Raw genomic sequence first — 18,972 nt, 5'->3', positions numbered from 1 at the left:
AAATAATGGACGCAGCTACTGAGACATCACCCACTGGTTTGTGGACTCCCGTTTTGAAGCCTCAAGTTTGACATTTCATCTGTCACCATCTTGATGTTTTGCACCCAGGAGAGACAATACTTGGACGAGAGGCTGGGGCTGTGCAGGAGTAAGGGGTGTGGCTGACTGACAAAAGGAGGGTGCTATTGGCAGACAGCCTGTCACTCAACACGACCACGCCCTTAATTATGCATAACTTTAAGCCTTAATAGAATATAAATGGATGACTTACATAAACATCCATGTACAGTTGCCATGAAGAGGGGATTTAGCTAAGGAGACCAAAACCATTTTTTGTACAAGGCTGTAAACATGTTTAGTTCTGCTGTAAAGTTGGCCATTTTAACATGGGGTCTGTGGGGATTGACTCGCTACAGAAGTCAGCCTCTGGTGGCTATTCAGGGAACTACAGTTTTTGGCACTTCGTGTTGGCTTCAGTTTTCATTCCCAATGGGTTGCCACTTGATTGTACGTACCAACAGCAGTCAAGCAATGGCTTTTTGGGGTACAGCAACGCCACTTGCACAGACCATACGCAGAACTGCAGTACATCCTAATACTAAAACTAGAACTTGTTACATTTATTTACAATTATTAATGACGATTATTTTGCAGATTGGTGTGTAGTTGCCTGTTGTAGCAAAGCCAAATTTTTAAAAATATATTTTTTTATCAATATATTAGGGGGACATTTTGAGCATATCTGAATATTGGGGGATGCGTCCCTCCCATTATATACTCTGATTACTGCCAAGGTGTGGAGACCACTTTGCAGGCAAGACAGGGTGTCTTTCCTCTGGGGGAAGGACCAGATGGGTCCTCTGCACATTCTGTGCAGGAGCTGCAGGACTCTACCATCACTCCCTCTGTTACCCCCCCTTTTTTTATTACAGCAGCCACAAGTGGATCTGCCAGCTTATGTTTCAGGGTCCTGAGCAGCAAATGATCTCTTCAAGTAAGGCCAAAGATAAAGCGAATAAGTCCTTGGTTTTCTGCTGAGAGAAGCTGAAGAAAAGAAAAAGACACTTTCTGTCATTCTTGTCCTCATGTAGCACAGGGCTGGTGCTAGAGAGCAAACGCTATCTGCTGCAATCTTTGCTATGCTTTGCTTTCTCAATTGTTCGGCCTTGCTGACCACTGCATGAGACTAAAGCCTATGCGGAAAGATATTGACCCAGCTGCACACAAGCCAAATGAGTTTTGAGGATGCATTTTTTTTGGCTCAGAATCCACCATACCTATGCAGAAGCTTGGGAGTTTCCTCGAGCAAGAGCAGAGCCTTTAAACCTTTGTGGTCAGATCTGCCATCCTGCAATGCAGATGAGTCAATTAATACGAAAGCTGATCCACAGCTAATGGCAGGTTTATTTGCATCTGGTGGGATTGCAGTTTTATCCCACGGAGGAGTCAGTTCCCAGGGCTATGTTGAAATAAACTGCCCAATGATCACACAGCATCAGACTAAAATAATAGAAGGATTATGTGCAGCACTCTATTAAAGACTTGAAGTAAATATGTGGTGAATTTCTTCAAGATCAAGCAGCTTTCACTGCCCACTCTAAACCCACTGTAACTGCACAAGACAATGGCATTAGTCAGTGTGCAGAAATGAGATGGACAATACGTCGAAGCGACAGATGGTTTGTTATTCCCTTTTGAAAGATAATGGCACTGAGAATGGAATGATAACAGTTAGAGGAAGGGGGAAAAAAACTCACTTTCCATTATTGCTGACTTCTGTTTGGTTTAATTCAATTCAAATTTCTTTATCAGTCTGTGAGTGGAATTTTGTTTGCAGACAGGGTTTAAAATAAAAATGCATAACAAATCACCTTCTCCTAGACCGTGCAGTCAAACATTTGATAACGCCAGATATGGAGTCAATTGCAGAATGCAGTTCAAAACAATTCGGTAGAAAATATGTTTTCTCACAGCCGCATGTTGTTGTACGTGCAAAAAAAGTTACTGTGACTTCTTTTTTTTTTTTAAAGCAGAATGTGGAGCTCACAGCAAAGCACAAAAGAAGCAGACCACGCACCGTTTACTCCAGCAATTTAAGGAGATTTCCTCTTCGCCCACTAACATCCTACTTTCAGTTTGGTGCCCTCTCTGTATTTCTACTTGCTGACACGTTACTTCCAAAATACACCAGCAGCGCTCATCCCTTCCCCAAAGGGACATTGATCTCAGGTCAGTGAGTATGGGCAGCCATTGAAAGGCATTAACAACTCTCCAAAGCCCCTTGCTAGAGAAATAATGCATGAGCCTCCTCCAAATGACATCATCAGTATTTGCAATTTAGCAAGGCACTAAATAGAGCCTTGTTGAATCAGTGAGACTGAGACTGAGTAAAGTGTTTGCTCTTAGTGGTAACCAACCAAAGTCTGAATTACAGCAGCTGCAAAACCAGTTTGACAAGCACAAAAAAAAAACATCTCAAGGTCCACTTACTCGCCTTTTTCAGTGCTTTCAACAACATCTCACTGTCTTCATTATCAGATGAGCAAACACAATAGCAAGTCGAATTGTTTCCAAGGTCAAGCATGAAAAGCATGACTTTTTCTGCATTTTGCAGTCTTCTGCTAAAGCCTCATTTATGCTCAACTTTAGATCCTAAGACGCATGGAGCCCTCTGTTCGTACACTGCGTTCATTTCTATCTTCTTGCAGGTTTTCTGGAAGCTCACGGATACAGACGAAACAAAGCAGTACCACCCAAGATTGTGGAGGCACTGTAGTGTAGTTCAAGTGACAACGGAAAATTTAAATAATGGCGGAACACAATGAATCGGTAATATAATAATACATAACGCTATCATGATATGTAGTGAAAATAGTTTAAAAATTCTCTGTCCATATGTTGGGATGTATAAAATGGCCTCACAGACCACCTCCATCTACAGTGCTGCCTCCGTCTAAAGGTACAATATGACGACCTCCTCCACCACCACCTGGTTTGTTGTTGTGTGAAACTTTTGACTCCACCCTCTACTGCCATCTATTGGCTGTACCTAGACACATGTATGAGGATGGTGATGTTTACAACGTTTGAAACTGACATATTTTTTTTTTGCACTTAAGTTAGTATAAATGAACCTTAAACGAAAAGCTAGTAAGTGGACCTTAAATTAATATACATAGCCTATTTGTTATTATCAAACTAGAAAATGTGACCGAAGGCTCTGAAAAAAAATAAATAAAAGTAGCCCTTTATATTAGATTATTTTAAAGTTTAAAGGTCAGGCAAGACTTAAGCTTTTGCAGAGCTCTTAAAGTCCCCCTCCAAACCCGTTTTAAAATATGTTAAAGTACTCTGCAGATCTACTCTTTTTCTTTCATTGAGAAATTCTTGATCTGGACTCATGCCCCATCCACTGCTGCTTGCAGTGGTTTTTACTTTCTGCCCTCTCCAGTGCTGAAACGGTGCTAAAACAAGGTTTGGAGATAGGTCTAGCTATGCGAGACTTGCGCTAGGTTGACCAATGATGGAGCAGCGCCCATCAAGATGGCTAGCATTAGTGTAAACATCTGAGACATTCAGCCATACATTTGAGCCTCAGTCAAACCCAGACTCGGATGAGGAGTCTGTTGTGCACCAAAGTATTAGAATAGTAAGTCTAGTTAGCATCTTTATTTGTTTAAGTTGTTTGTTAGCTTGTTAGCTTGTAACTGGCAGTGGCTGAAACAATGTTAAAGATGTGAAACAAACAATAACATCTGGTACGATGGGGTCTTTAATAGATAGTGGAAGGAAGTTCCAGGGTATAGTTTACATCCCAGAACTGCACACTCTACCATGTTTGCTGTCAAAACTTTCATTATGCTAATGCTAATTTCTTCTCCATAATGACAAGGTCGCTCTGCGTTGGAGGTTTCAGTTTTCTTTGCTGGTGAGTCAAAATCTGGTCCCTCATCAATATGTGTTTCCTGTATTAGACGGCGATTAGCTTTTGTATAAGTGACATAGCTAATCTAGCTAGCTAATAAGCTAACATAGCTACTAAAGTGTGCAGACATCCCCTCCTTCACTAGAGGGATGTGAAAACACCTCTCTGGTGACAAACTTTGCATAGATACAAGTTAGTATAGTCAAGGTCAGATATTTTAGGGGCCATACACTTGAGAAAAACTAATTTTCAAGTGGAGGGGGACTTTAGTTTTGCAGTCTCCCACTGGTGAAGATCATGCAAAGTGACTGAAAGCTAAAGAAAAAGCAAGTAAGGGGATCTCGAGTTATGCTTTTTTTTTGTCAAACTATTGTTTCCAAGGTAAAGCATTAACTTTGATGCTATGAATTAGCTGCACCACAACACATTTGGTTGGTTCACTGAATTCAAGTAATTTTTTAAGACTATTTTTTATGGCTTTTGCCTTTATCAGACAGGACGGTATTAACCATGAAAGGGAGAGAAAAAGGGGATGACATGCAGAAAAGGGCTACAGGCTGGCATTGAATCCGTGGCTGCTGTGGCAAGGACATTGCCTTTTACATGGGACGCCTGCTCGGCCCGCTGAGCTACTGGGCACCTCTACTAAGCAATTTCAAAAATACCTACACCTGTTAGCTCAAAAAATGTCAGGAATAGCCCTAAAAATTATATTTTCATCTTGGACTTGACCAGCTGTTGGTGAAATATAATTTCCATTAACACAAAAAATCATTAAATTAATGCTAATCTTGATATTAAAGGAAATGATGATGATGATGTTCTTGAATGACAAAATGACACTTTTCTTGTCAATTTTTCATGAGTTGTTTACATTTACTCCCTTTACTTGTCCTGTTTGAATCTGTCTTGTTCCTAGATATTGTATATCCTTGTATGTAGATCCAGCTCAACACAGCGTGAGTCCAATACATGACTTATCATCTGCAACCAAAAGCATTAATCATAAATGATTAATACAGGGAAAAACCCCACAATACATAATGTGTGATATTGCTAAACACCACTGAACTTCCTTGGTAATTATGTTTTGCATCCTACTCACAGTTTAATGCACTCCTGTTGCATACTAATATTACCGATTTAATTTAAAACTTCTCACTGGAAAAAAGGGTTATTTTGACAATGCTGTTGTTTACAGCTTACATAATATTTGGGGGAGAGTAAAGAGCTCTTTAAACCCAGAGCTTCATTTTTAACTTGACAGAGGCCTGTCACCAAATATCTGGATTGTGCTTTCAGTGGTTGCACAGGGCTGTGGGTGCTGCTATGTAGGAGGAGTGACAACAAAAGAAAAGACTACGGCGTATTTGCTTCTTTCTGCCTCAAAAATGTTAAAAAAGATAAATCTCCCTGCTGTTTGGTGGTGGGGAGTTCAAACTCGTTTTAAAAAAGGAAAAAGATCAGAGCGAGTTTTCTTCTACTTTTACATCATCCTTGCTAAGATTAGCTCCCATTTCTCCAATGATGAATTTCTCATTTTTGGAATGAACCTCTTCACAGGCAGGTAATGTGGTGACTCATAATGATCTAGATGAGACCTTGGACCCATTAGTTTGAGCTGTGTGAATAACCAGGGGCTAGAGACCTTGTGGAGGTGGACAGCTCTGTCTCAATATAAGCCTGGACCTGAAAAAAACACAGAGGGATATTCACTAACAGCTTAACCCCACCACGAGAAACTAATGGAGGATGGAACTTGGCCTTCAGGGGAACCTGGGTTATTAGTCTAGTGGAGAAGTCTGAGTGAAGTCCAGAGAAGGGAGGAAACTTTTTTTTGTCACAACACCTGTCCCAGACACTTTAGCTTCCTGTTTGCAGTTGTGAGGTTTGTTATTGCAATACACACTGAGCTTTGGGCAGCTGGTTCTATCCATTAGCCTTCTTATGAATCTGGTGCTTTAGTTGGATGGGGATGATGCTCCTGGAACCCTCTGGCTGAATGCTGTATGGCTCTCAGAGGAAGAGTCAGTCCAGATGCTCTGCCCTGCTGCTGCTCTTGGTTTTCCTCCAGCGATATTAGCTTTCCCAGGCCCACGCTATTGGACTCGCCGGAGCTCGCAGTGCTGCTCGGGCACCGGGAGGAGCTGCGCGATGCCCGCTGCCTGAGGTTCTGAGAGATAGATCGATGGAGGTTCCTCATGGAGGAGCTGGCTGCCATGGTAACCACCCATGGGTGACGGATGGCTTGGTCAGCGGTCAGACGGGCAGCAGGGTCCAACGGCAGCAGGCGCTGGATAAAGTCTTTGGCCAGGTTGGACACTGAGGGCCAAGGCTGTGGAACAGAGGAAGCAGAGGAGCGATTGCCGTAAGTGTGGATATAAAAACACTAACCCCAGAAGATGTCAATTCAGCCTACACACACAGACACTCTGGAACCCGCAGCTCTCCCAAAGCGGCGGCTGGGTATCTAGACGAGACGCCTGCATGGATTCAAAGCCTCTTCATAGCGGGATGAAAGATTTCATTCTAACAAAGAAATAAAACTATGATCCCTGTGCTCTGCAGGCCTAACAAGCAGAACTAAACTCAAAGGAAAGCTAAATGTCACTGGGCAAAGGGAAGCAGCAGTCTTGGCTGAATGAATACAAAGCCTGGGACGTAGGACAGCCCCGCCGTATGTGTGGGATTTGGGTGCATGTTTATTCTAAGCCTGCATTAGCTTCCCCAATAAAGGCACCACAGATGAGCCTCAGTGGGATCTTTTGCTCTTTGTTAATTCAAACAGCAAATCATTCCCCTTGTCATGACCCAAGCTGACATTCAAGAATGCTTTGAAATCTGCCATGCCATCTTTCCAGTCGGAGAGAAGGCATCAGAATCATTATCATAATTCAGAATCATTAAATTATTCATGAAGGCTTTGGTTCTTTGTCATGAAGACAACATTGTGGAGGCCTGCCTCAGGAAATTGATGACCTTTGTGCTTTCATCTTATTTTATATAAAATATTACTGATACAGACATTGAATTAGATTGATGTGGCATCAGATTAAAAAGATGACAGAGGAACATTGGTTATGGAGACTGGGCCACAACACAATAACCTTTATTACTGTCAAAAAGCATGAATGCTCTCTCTCTACATGATGTTTGGTTGGGACTGTTTGAATCAAGTCAGCTAATGATTATTCAAAGGAACCTAAATTAAAGGGAACCCATTATGCTTTTCCATACTTTGAATAAATAATTCATATATATGTTGGAGTAATCCCTGTGAGCAAAAACCTCAGGCTTTAGACTGTTCTGAATACTCTGTTTCCAATGTTTTTTTTTTCTACTCCAAAAAGTAGATTATGAGCCTATGACTTCATAGTGACCAGGATCTGACATGCTAGAATGAGAACGCTGTTATTCAAAGAAACAGAGTGTTCTGTGTTTATAAGAATTAACAAACCATTAAGTTCATCACACATTGACTCCAGTTGGTGCTCTGCTGCTCCATCTACTCAGACAGAGTGCCCAGAGTACGTTCAGCTTCTCCGAGAGTGTGGTGCTCTTAATTACCCCGCCGGTACATCCCAAAAGTGCTCCGAATCTATAACAGTCAAGTTTGTGCCAGAGTGCTCTGGCTCTGGTACCCAGAGTGTGTATTTACAAAGCCACTTATAGTCACCTGCTCTAGCAATGCTACTGTAAGTGTTTACATTACATAGCCTACACCTCTACAGGAGGCTACATGCTAACGTCAGAAAAACATGTAAATGTGGTTGCAAATGTTATTTTCTCTCCAGTTTCAGATCAAATTCCTGCTGGAATGTGTCTGGTCGTGTTTCATAGCTTTCATTGGTAGTTTTCCATGTAAGTACCACGAGTACACTGCTAGCGTAAATGTAGCTACATGCTAACATCAGGGAAATGTGTAATCTCTGCTACCGATGTTGTAAATTTCTCCCTGATTTTGGATCATATTTCTGCTGGAACATATCCAGTTGTGTGTAGAAGCTTACTTAGCTTATTTGTCATTTTTCATGGTAGAAAGTGCTGCTATTCTCAGTTACAGGCATTCCCCGGCTACAGGTACACTGCTACATGTAGCTACATGCTAATGTCAGGAAAACAAGCAATCTTGGCTATCAATGTTAAAAAATTTCTCCCCATTTTTGGATCATATACCTCCTGGAACATGTCGGCTTGTGTTTAGAAGCTTTTATTAGTGATTTTTCATGGTAGAAACTACCTATCTTCTCTGTTACAGTTATTCCTGCAGCTGCTGTACACTGGTAACGTACACATAGCTACATGCTAACATCAGGGAAACATGTTATCTTGGTGGCTGATGTTGTACACTTCTCCCTGATTTGGGATCATATTCCTGTTGGAGCATGTATGGTTGTGTTTAGAGGCTTCTTTTGGGGACTTTCACCAGGAAATAGTGCTGCTATTCTCCGTTACAGTCATTCCCCCACTGCGAGTACACTGCTAACGTACATGTAGCTGCATGCTGATGTCAGGGAAACATGAAAACGGGCTGCCAATGTTGTAAATTTGTTGCAGATTTTGGATCACACTCATGCTGGAAAATGTACGGTTGTGTTTAGAAGCTTTTATTGGTAACTTTTCATGGTGGAAAGTGCTGCTATTCTCCATTACAGTCATTGCTGCGATGACAGTGCAGAGACATCAAAATATGGCAAACACAAAAAGCCTTACCAATCAGCCAACTTGGCTTTTTTGGGAGGGGAGCTTAAAGAGACAGGTGTTTAACAGAACTTAGGCAGAGGTCTGAATAAAGGTGTTCCAGCACAGAGAATATGAAGGAAAAAAGTGTTTTTTGGACCATTAAAGCCTGTAAAAATATTCAAGTAAAAACCTTAAATACAAGTATAAACCCAAAAATGAGCATAATAGGTCCTCTTTAATCACTTCTCTTACACTTTCTTGTCTTTAAGATGCAAAAATATCCACCAGTAAGCTGTAAAATTCTCCACTGTGTCTGGCTGAGGCGAATAAAGGCTAAATACAGTAAAATCCGTGTGTGCAAAATTCTCTCATTCTTCACTCAACCTCGCACAGACTAAATCTCACTCTTTAGGGAGGTCTCGCTCTCCATTTTAATCCCGAAATGCATTTCTCTCCCCCTTTTTTGTCTCTCGCAGAGTAATGACAATTAATCAAGCATGAAATTGACAATCGTGAGACTGTTGCCGGTGAGAGGAATTCAAAGAAGCAGGGACTCGCTTATTCTCACAGTGCACTGACTGGAAGAGGAGTGTGTGTGCGAGCACAGCTAGCGCGGGGTGCAGAGCCGCCCCACCGAACGAGTCATAAAAATGCCTCTCACTCAAACTTTCTTCTCATTGTGTTGTTATTTCACACCTGAGAGGCAGGCAGAGTGACACTCAGTTTCCCTGGGAAGGAGAGAAAGTGTTTGATTGAGCTCCCAAGACTAACAAGTCTGACTTTCCTCCTCATCTAGTACTGTTGGTGATTCGGTGAGGCTCCTTATTACTGTGCCATGAAAAAAACATTTGATGGCTAGCAGGTGTCTTTTGTTCTTGCTCTGAAATGACGGCGACACATGAGGCTACATAGAAGAAATGGTGAAGCCTTCACGAGGCAGCAATGATGTGGAGAAAAATCTTTAAAGAGGTAGCAAAAGTTTGCTTCCCAACTGCTATCAACATGGCACACCTAAAGAAGAGGAGACATAACTGTGTTGTTTTCCTGGAACCAAGCCACCTGCAGGAAGTTTATCTCTCTGCCTTATTTTGAACATTTTTCACATCAAAATACACAAAGGCTTTATTGTGTTTGGAGGAGGGGGCGAGAGCTGGTGTTATACATCAATGTTGAGCAGACAGAGCTAGCCGAAGAGGAGGGAGAGACAAGTGGAGTGCACATATGGCATAAGCAGTGGAGAAACATACAGGGCTTGGCAACATCTCGTTAGAGTGAATGAGGAGCTGACTGTGTTTGCGGCGCGCTACATCTTTACCTGACAAAGCCGTGATTGCAACAAATGAAGAAAACGCTTGAAGGTTGGATCACGCTAATGTGATCACGAGGATAATGCACTTTTGAGTAATGAACTACTCCACGCAAGAGTCTCCGCCTTTACAATTTACTCCGATCTGATTCGCCTGGCAGCATTTCCTGAGAAACAAAGCCAAGTTTATATATGCCTCGTCATAATGAGTCCAAATGAGAAACGGTGGCCTGTTGCTAATTCAGGTGAAAGTCGCAGCTAAACTGCAGTAATCAAAATATCAATACCCGGATGTAAGAGAGATTGGGCTGTCATGTATAATACACTGTGGCCAAGTGGAGGCTGGGTTTGTTCACATGGAGCTCACTAGGGGGCAGACTGGGCTAACCATTACCCATGTTGCCCTGCTGCTGAGGGATGCAGATGTTTGGGTTGGGCCAGGAAAGTGTGTTTTCAATAACACAGAAGCAGAATGCAGAGGAGGTCACCAGGCTGCTGTCTGGCCTGAACTAATGCACGGATTTGTGCTTTACATACTAAAGTCTGCCGTGACATGAGCACATGCATGCACGCAGACACACACACACAGAAATCCACTTATACGCTTGTACACATCAGATGAGATGCCCTGATTCGGTGCGAGGGAAACGCTTCGTCCTACGTGCGGCGGGCGGATTGAGTGATAAGGTGCAAAAAGCCCCCAAGGCTACACCCGCTCTTCCTCTGCCTTGCTTGTCCTCTGTCCTCTCCTTTCTCTTCCCTCCCATCTCCTCCACCCTGCCATCCATCCCCCTGACTCCTCCAACTCCTCCTCAGCTCCCCTCCACCCTCCCGCTGTTGAGTAAACACATCAGTGTCAGTCTGCACTACAGGTCTTCAGGCCAGGGGCTGTTGCAGCAGTGGTGGTGGGGGGTGGAATGTATGCATGGTGTGTGTGTGTGTTGCTAGTGCATTGGGTAACGGGCGGGGCGGGGGGGGTGCTGGGGAGACAGAGGGACCTGGTTCATGGGCAGGTGCCGGGGGCCGTTTGCATTTCTTAGCGAGTCTCACCTCCATCTTACTGCTGAAAGCCCCCCCCCGGCCCACACACACACACACACACACACACACACACACACACATTTACGGCCTCTCCCCATTCTGCTTCAGTAAACACACAAGGTTACTTATACTTTTGGAAGAATGTCTGTAATTGCAACCCTTGAGTATTAATTTGCATAGCATAGAAGAAGAGTAACTTTCAAAATCTTTATTTGTCCATCTGGAAAAATAATATCTGAAATGAATCCCTTTTTATTACGCTGACAATATTCTGCAGTCCGCTATTGATGAATATCAAATGTGTTGCATAACTGTGCATGCTATTGCCCTAAAGAGTCTTAAATATGGTTATACAGCAATTTGTGTACTCATATTTGACTCTAAATGAATAACTCATTCATATCAATAACTAGACATAAGTTGAAGGAGGTTGTTGGAAGGAGATTGATATGTATGGATTTGTAGAAGAATTTAACAATGCAGCTTTGCAGTCTTTCAAAAGCAAATTACAAGGACTATTTGGGTTTTGATTTACATCTTAATCTACCAGATGGTTTCGCCTTTCCTATTTAATTTATAACAGCTGATATCGCTTGTAGGTCCTTGTTGTGCACTGCTACCTTAGGCCAAAAATGTCCTGGGTTTGAGTCAAGCAGCCAGTTACACCTTCCCGCAAGAAGTCTGCATGTTCTCTTCTGTTTCTTTCCACAATCTAAGAAGAAAGGTCAGAGGTCTGTCTCCAAGAAGCAGATTTACTGAGTAATCTTGTAACTTGGCTGAATAAAATTGTCTACATCATTTTGTGTTCCAGATTCCAGGGCTCTTGTTTTACTGAGGCCACATCCACACTAATACATTAAAACAGGAATTGTTCATCAATTTCAGTTAGTTTTAAAAACTGTATTAAAATGAAAACGATCTCCGTACACACGGGCACATTAGCATCGTTTCAGAAATAATCTGTCTATACTAATACTATAACACATCTGAAAATGCATATTAAATGACCATTCATGTGAGTCCGATCTCACTCCTAAGTTTAACAGTTTTTCTACTCTGCAGTTTGTTGCCTCAGAAAATATTACAGAGGAATAATAGCAATAGTGAAAATTGAAACTGAAACTGTTCCTGAAAGTAACAAGGTAGCCAAGGTGATGGAAAAAATAGACGTTGTCGCAGAGCAAATACACTGACATGTTGGAGCGGTAGCGGGAGCATTAGCCACTGCTGAAAGAAGCCATGGCAATATGAAAGGAATACCCACACAAGATGGATGAAATCACAAAAGGCATGTTTTGGCTTGACATGTAATGAAATGAAAAGACTCTTTTAGGAAGTCTGCTACCTAGCAAAACATGTCTGCTGCTAGGTAACCGTTCATTTACTTGTTTACCGTCTGTTTATGAAAACATTAGTTCTGCCTTCCTACTTGATGCATATCCACAAACTCTACGATAGTCCTGCCACTGTGAGTTGAGCTGGAAAAATGTGAAAAGTGATCTTGCTTCATTAACCATTATTGTGTGGCAGGTCATATATATTTTGAGAGACAAGTTAAGGGCTGTTTAAAATCAGTCTATGGGCCACGATTGGCCCCCGTGCTGACTTTGGATATGCCTGTTATAGACTGTATAAAATAATGGACACATCGACCATGATGTGACGTCACCCTTTGGTTTGTGGACTCCTGTTCTGAAGCCTCGATTCTATATTTTTTGCCGTCGCCATCTTGTATTTTTGGAGCCAGAAGTGACCATTTTTGGATGAAAGGTTGGAGCTGTGGAGGAGCGAGGCATGAATGTGACTAGGACACTATTGGCAGACAGACAAAACTTTAAGCCTTAATAAAATGTGGCCTGTAAGACTATGTTTCGCCTATGCTTCACTGTCGACATTCACAGACGAGACAGCACGGGTGTAAGTAATCAAATGAAAGATGGCTGAATTCCATTCAGCTGCCTTGGTTTCAGGGTCGTAGAACTGCGTGCTGGCTCACTGTCACACTGACTTACTGGGATGCTTGAACAGAACAGAGCCATCATTAGTCATTAGTAACACCTGTGCTTTTCATACAATGACAAGTCAACATGTCCACTGTGAAAAGCCCTATTGACATCTAATTACACTGACAGGTAACATCTTAAATCAAAAAGACACCATTACTATGAAAGGCTTCATGTGCATCATGCAGGTCTCAGTGTCACGTTGCTCAACTGGCAGACAGCTCATTTCAAATGAAACTCTTCAAGTGGAGTTTAATATGTGAAGGGAATTGCTCAGGCTGTTGAAACTGTTCTCACCCCGAGGAGAAGCACCCTTCTGAATGACACGGAGAGCCCTTGCAGTGACAGACGTCCACATTTCGTGGATACTTGTGAACCTTCATCACGCATTACAGCATTATTATCACAGTGTGTCTGTGTTGTCTATCAGAGAGGGCGGAGGCTTGCACATGATGGAGAAGAAGTGTTCTGTCAACATGAAAATATGATTGATGGCTGATACATCAAGCCGTGGACCACTACTCAGCCATGTATGATGCCTTCATATTGTCATCAAGTGAATTTGATGTCTCTACTGTTTCTCAGTGGGATGTAAGATGCTATACGTGAGGTCCTTGAAAATGTAGGTTTCTCTACCAGTGTGGCCTACATATGAGCTGTGTCGAAAGCCACCATGAAAAACGTGAAATAAGCCCTTGCATAAACTCGAGAAGGATTTTGCACTATTGTTCAGTTGGTGGTCAGTGCAGCGGTAAACACAGGGATAATAGTCCAGGGCCTATGTAAGGGAGCCTCTTGTATGCCAGACTAAAATGTCAGACTGCATCCCTGAGAATCGGGCCAGGCTTAAAGCCCAGTGAATAATCCAGCCTTGGGTGTAATCAGCGTGAAAGAACAAGCTCGAACTCACCACTGAGCTCCACAGAATAGGCTGTTAAAAATACCCACTTCAGTTGTATGACAGAAGAAAAGGGGGGGTAGAAAAAAACACGCAGGGCCGCCTTTTCCCCCATTTCGAAGCATCCTCAAAGAGCAAAACCAAGCCGAAACTCGAGACACCACAACAAACTTTCACATATCCATTCTTGTGCTTTACAAGGCTGCAGAGGAAGGGATGAAAACGAGGAAAAATTCACCTTGTTACCACACCTGCACTGCTACATGCTCAGTTGAAAATGTTCTCCTTATACCAGGCAACGATGGAATAATGTAGCTATTTCTGGTAGTTCTAATAGCATAATGATTAAGGTATGACTCACTCTTGTGCAGCGAGTAGATGTAACGGCATATGTGAAGGAATATGGTTCTGGGGTTGGATGATTTGAAAGCATGCACATTATACACAACAAACCAGATTGTGTTGTGGGGAAAAGGTCGGATGTCGAAATGGAATTGGCAGATGGATGATTTACTTAAACTTGTTTATTTATTTATTTACTGACTTATTTTTTGAGGCAGAGATACACTACCAGGCAGAAATAGTCTTAGTAAGTGTGTTAAACCTCAGCTGGCAAAATAATTACACCTGACCATAGAATGTGTTCTTGAGCTTCTGGTTAGAATTCGCAGAACAAAAAAAGTTTCCATTTTGACTGCATGACTGCACAGCGGTGGGAATTATGTGTGAGACTGTCAAAACACTGTCAAAATAGCATCTCTAGAAGCAGAGGTCAAGTCTATATTATGTGAAGGAATCTGTAAGCATTATGAGAATGACAACTTCCACCTTTTCAATGAGGGGATATCTCTGAAAAACAACTTGAACAGTATGTAGTGGCTACTTCTTTTCACTCTTTGCAAGGACAGCTTTTACACACAACACTCTATAAGGATAAACAAAGGCTGTCTAGGTGGTGTAACAGGTAAAAACTGACTTACTGCTACTATATATAAATTTAAGTTTGCATGTCAAAATACTATACTTTCTTGGTTCTGTCTTTTCTAAGCTGGCACCAGATGTCTTTATGACATTATAAAGAGGGACTCTTGTTGGACAGATGTTGAATTTTGGTTAGAATTTGGTGAGACAACATTAGAATTTCACATTGTGTGGATGTTTTGCAGGCTTTGGGTTTACCCATACCTTACAGCTAAATGCCTTCATTCTATGTCAAGAAGACGTTGGCATGACACCTTTGGAAGACATTAGATTTTGGTTACTTGAAACCAACAAAATGTTCTACAAATTGATGCTGTTATTAGACGTTGTTCTGAGATTGAATTTTGGTCACCTGGCTTGACAACATTAGATCAACTCCTAACCACATTGGTGGCCATCTGGGTTGAGTTGTAGCACTATTTGGACCTGCTAAATTTCCCTACATTGGGTCTCCCCCATCCACCACAACCTGTTGCTTTTAACCACAAGTTCACCTTTGCATGATGGCTGCCTTGCGTATCCTGTGTCCGTTGGGAATGTTGGTTGTGCACATCCTTGGAAATTAACACAGCATCCATAAGATGCAATACACACGAACGAAAGAAATATACTGGCTATTGTCACAACGTTCATTCTTCATCTGCTATGGTGCTAATGGCGTTTTTTTGCTGTGATTTGCGATGATCTCAGGATTAAGAATATACTGACCTCCTCAGGTGTTGCCATGTTTATTGTTTACATCAAGCAAGTCAAGAAGTTCTATTGACCAAATCACTGCTAGTTCGACAACACCACAACGACTTTTTGGGTAGGCATCTGGCAGTTGGTTACAACTGCAGAGACGTGAAATCGGCAAACTTGTTGATTTTTGTTGTTGTTTTTTTAGCCGTAACTGTAATGTTGAAAGATATATAGTTAAACATGGTGGTCTGACCTACCCGATGTTTCTGCTGTGCTTATTTTATGTACTTTGTTGCTTTGCTACCATCTTTGATAAACCAAATCTACCACCATGGAAGCCAAGCAATGTACTGCTGTGGACGGGGCCACAGCGAAACATATTCTAGCCACCTAAAAAAATCAGTATCAGTGGAAGTGTATGCTGTATCTGAATATTTGCTCCGCTTTACCTTACACATCATAGATCGATGCCACGATGGACCATCAACTCAGTGTTCTGCTAAGTTGAGTTTGGTGGCTTTGACATAACGGCTTCTGACAGTGAGGTAAACTGCTAAAAATATTCCACACATAGTGTACATTTACACTGATATTGATTTTTTTAGGTGGGCCTTTTCAGGTGGTTAAAAACTAACTGAGGCAGAGTTTGCTCATCACTGTTTGTTATCATATATGTGACACTAGGATTTTCTACCCGGGATTGTAAATTAACAGTAAGATTGGGTCTGTGCATTCTGAGTTATCTGGTGAGCCTTTTTTTGGAATCCTCCTGTAACACTCGCAGAACATATTTCACAAAGTATGAGAGCAATTCTTCTTGTGACGTAGCTGGTTTTCTGTGTGAATGCATGATTAAAAAGCAAATAAATCTTCGGCCTTAGTTTCTGCCTTGCTACATTTAGGGGACAAACTGGCATTCAATATAAGTCTTGGGGTGTAGAATCATGCAACATGCATTTCCAAGGATACTGAGCTGGTATGAGATTATTTTTAGCCTCTAGAACTTTCATGTGTCATAAAGAAATATTCTACAACTTATCTCCAATGTGCAATGAAAAGACCAGTAAACTTACATCTCCATGGAAGCTGTATTTTCCTCTCACAATGGATCTGTAGAGCCGCGTACGACTGTCGTCCTCAAATGGCATGGATCCACTCAGCACAATGTAGGTGATCACCCCCAGGGCCCACATGTCCACTGCACAAGAATAGGGTCTCCTCAGCAACACCTCAGGGGCCATATACTCAGGGGTTCCACAGGTAGTTCTGAGGAACCACATCCTGTCTGCTCTGGTATGATCTCCCCCATCACTTCTGTCAGGGTCTGAAACTTCAGACCCTGTGCCGCCAAAAGTGGCCAGTCCAAAGTCAGTCACGAGCAGCCTGGAGTCGGCACCAGGGTGGTAGTACAGAAGATTCTCAGGCTTCAAGTCTCTGTGGGTGATCCCCAGGTTGTGGAGGTATCCCACCCCAGCCAGCACCATCCGGAGAGCCTGGGTGGCGTCCCTCTCTGTGAAGTGGCCCCTGCTAACGACACGGTCCAACAGTTCCCCTCCTGTGGCCAGTTCCAGCACCATGTAAACCCGCTGTGGGAACTGAAACACCTCGATCAGCTGAATCACATTAGAGTGGCTCACCCGCTGCAGCACTGCCAGCTCCGCGATGCACACCTCACGCCCCTCTGGGGCCTCTACCTCCATCATTTTAATGGCGAAGGGCTGGCGAGTCGTCCTGTGCTCCACACGCACGACGCGGCTGAAGCTTCCTCGACCGATCAGAGCTTTGATGTCGTATCTGACAGGGCAGGAGGGGAAAGATGACTCATTACAGCATAACTATCTCATGATACACTGTTGCAAAGCACTAAGTGTCTCTCACTGCCACTGCAGCTGTGATGTATGGGAAGATATCTACATCTTGTATAGCACACTGGGGCTAGTCGGCCAGGCAAACTCATACAGTAATTTAGATAACCAACAAGGCAATATATAATCTGTGACTAATCAGATGTTGAGGGAGACATGCACTTCCTTTAAAGCCATCACTTTCCTTTCTTTAATTGTCTCTACGCTCTCATCTGACAAGTACAGGAAGCCAGTCTTCAGGTATTACAAGGCGTAGGCCTCTCAAATAAATGTCTGCTGTTACTGATAATAAATTGTATCGCATGAATGCTGGTGCTGGCAGGCTGAGCGAATGAGAAAGCTGGTGACATTAACAGTCTTCCATGAGTGCTGTGAATGCTCTTAATAAGTCACTTCACATTGTGTTGTGCTGAAAAAAAAAATCATTTTTGAATAAATGTTAAAAACTGGCTGCTGACAAGGTTGAGATAATATCACTTGTTTTCAATGCTGCCTCAGTTATTCAGCATTGCTTTTTGTTTTCTTCTTTTTTTTAACACAGTAGGTTACTTAAAATTGTGCAGATAAAAGCAGATCACTCGTCAAGTGGGATTATCTGATTTTTATTTCACTTTATCTCAGCTTTGTTTCCTTTAAAACATGTCTCAGCACTAGTGTAGTTCTAAAATGTTCTTGTATCCTTACTTTCAGTATTTACCTTGCAGTCACACGTGGCTCAAACTTGTCCTTATACTTGGCAACTCTGTCCTGGTGTCGTCCATCTCTGAGTATCCGCTGCTGGCTGTTTGATGCTGGTTGAAGATTCTTAACGCCAGGGGAAAACCACAAACCTCTTTGCTTCTCTGTACGCTTCTTTAGCTCATCATCATCATCACCTCGTGCTTTACTAAAAGCCACAAGTGATTGCACCACACTAACATAGCCCTTCTTAGATGCCTCGGGCAGCACCTTACTGTTCCCACAGCCCATCACTCAGATGCAACATCCCATCACCACAGAGGGAGCAAAGAATTTCCACATCTGCTGTGAGCTGAATGTGGCCTGGAAATAAGAACACAAGCCTACATGCAGCAGCTTTTTTCTGCACTCTGGTATGCATCCAGGCAGGTGTTGTTTAAGGTGTGAAAACAGCAACAGTAAGCTCCACCTACCAAACAGCTTGGAGGTTAGCAGGTGTGTGAACGCACCCTCCTACTCACTTATGTGATAAAACTGTCAGGTAAACAGAAGCTGTTTTGAAGCTATTGTCAGTCCTCTTATAGTAGATTAGCAGAACAAACACAGCATGAAGAAGTAAACTGTGGAGGGAAGAACCCCAACAAAGTCAAGACTTATGTCACACACGAGTACGACAACATGATATGTTTCTTAAATGATTTTAAAAATGCTGGTTGATCAACTACATTGACAATATGGAAGACACTTCACACAAATTTTGGGTGAAGCATTCCATTAATTCTGTATCCAGTGTTTCCAGCAATAAGTACAGTTTTTTAAGGTCTTTATTTATTGTTTGAGCATTTCTATTTAATGCTACTTCATATTTCTTTGCTACCTTTTGGGAAATATTGTACTCGACTACATTGATT

General features: G+C 42.4%; 1 protein-coding gene across 1 annotated transcript; it reads right to left on the bottom strand.

Moving 5' to 3' along the window:
* Positions 1–5,819: 5,819 nt before the first annotated feature.
* Positions 5,820–18,352, bottom strand: LOC117264588 (serine/threonine-protein kinase H1-like). Its single transcript, XM_033638654.2, has 3 exons — positions 18,081–18,352; positions 16,592–17,312; positions 5,820–6,260 (listed from the first exon to the last, which is right to left on the bottom strand). The coding sequence occupies exons 1-3, from the start codon at positions 18,350–18,352 to the stop codon at positions 5,871–5,873; spliced, it is 1,383 nt and encodes a 460-aa protein (XP_033494545.1). The 3' UTR covers positions 5,820–5,870.
* Between the last annotated feature and the right edge of the window lie 620 nt (positions 18,353–18,972).

This window comes from Epinephelus lanceolatus, chromosome 20, assembly GCF_041903045.1.
Source record: "Epinephelus lanceolatus isolate andai-2023 chromosome 20, ASM4190304v1, whole genome shotgun sequence".
Classification (NCBI taxonomy): Eukaryota; Metazoa; Chordata; class Actinopteri; order Perciformes; family Serranidae; genus Epinephelus; species Epinephelus lanceolatus.
The sequence above is the reverse complement of the archived record's forward strand: the minus strand, read 5'-3'. Positions and strand labels throughout refer to the sequence as shown.

What these genes read in the sequence shown, in the direction of transcription:
- LOC117264588 (XM_033638654.2), bottom strand. Translation starts at nt 18,352, where the DNA reads ATGGGCTGTGGGAACAGTAAGGTGCTGCCCGAGGCATCTAAGAAGGGC. An exon ending in GAGCCACGTGTGACTGCAAG is followed by an intron (nt 17,313 to 18,080) that starts GTAAATACTGAA and finishes CTGCCCTGTCAG; the next exon opens with ATACGACATCAAAGCTCTGA. An exon ending in AATACAGCTTCCATGGAGAT is followed by an intron (nt 6,261 to 16,591) that starts GTAAGTTTACTG and finishes TCTGTTCCACAG; the next exon opens with CCTTGGCCCTCAGTGTCCAA.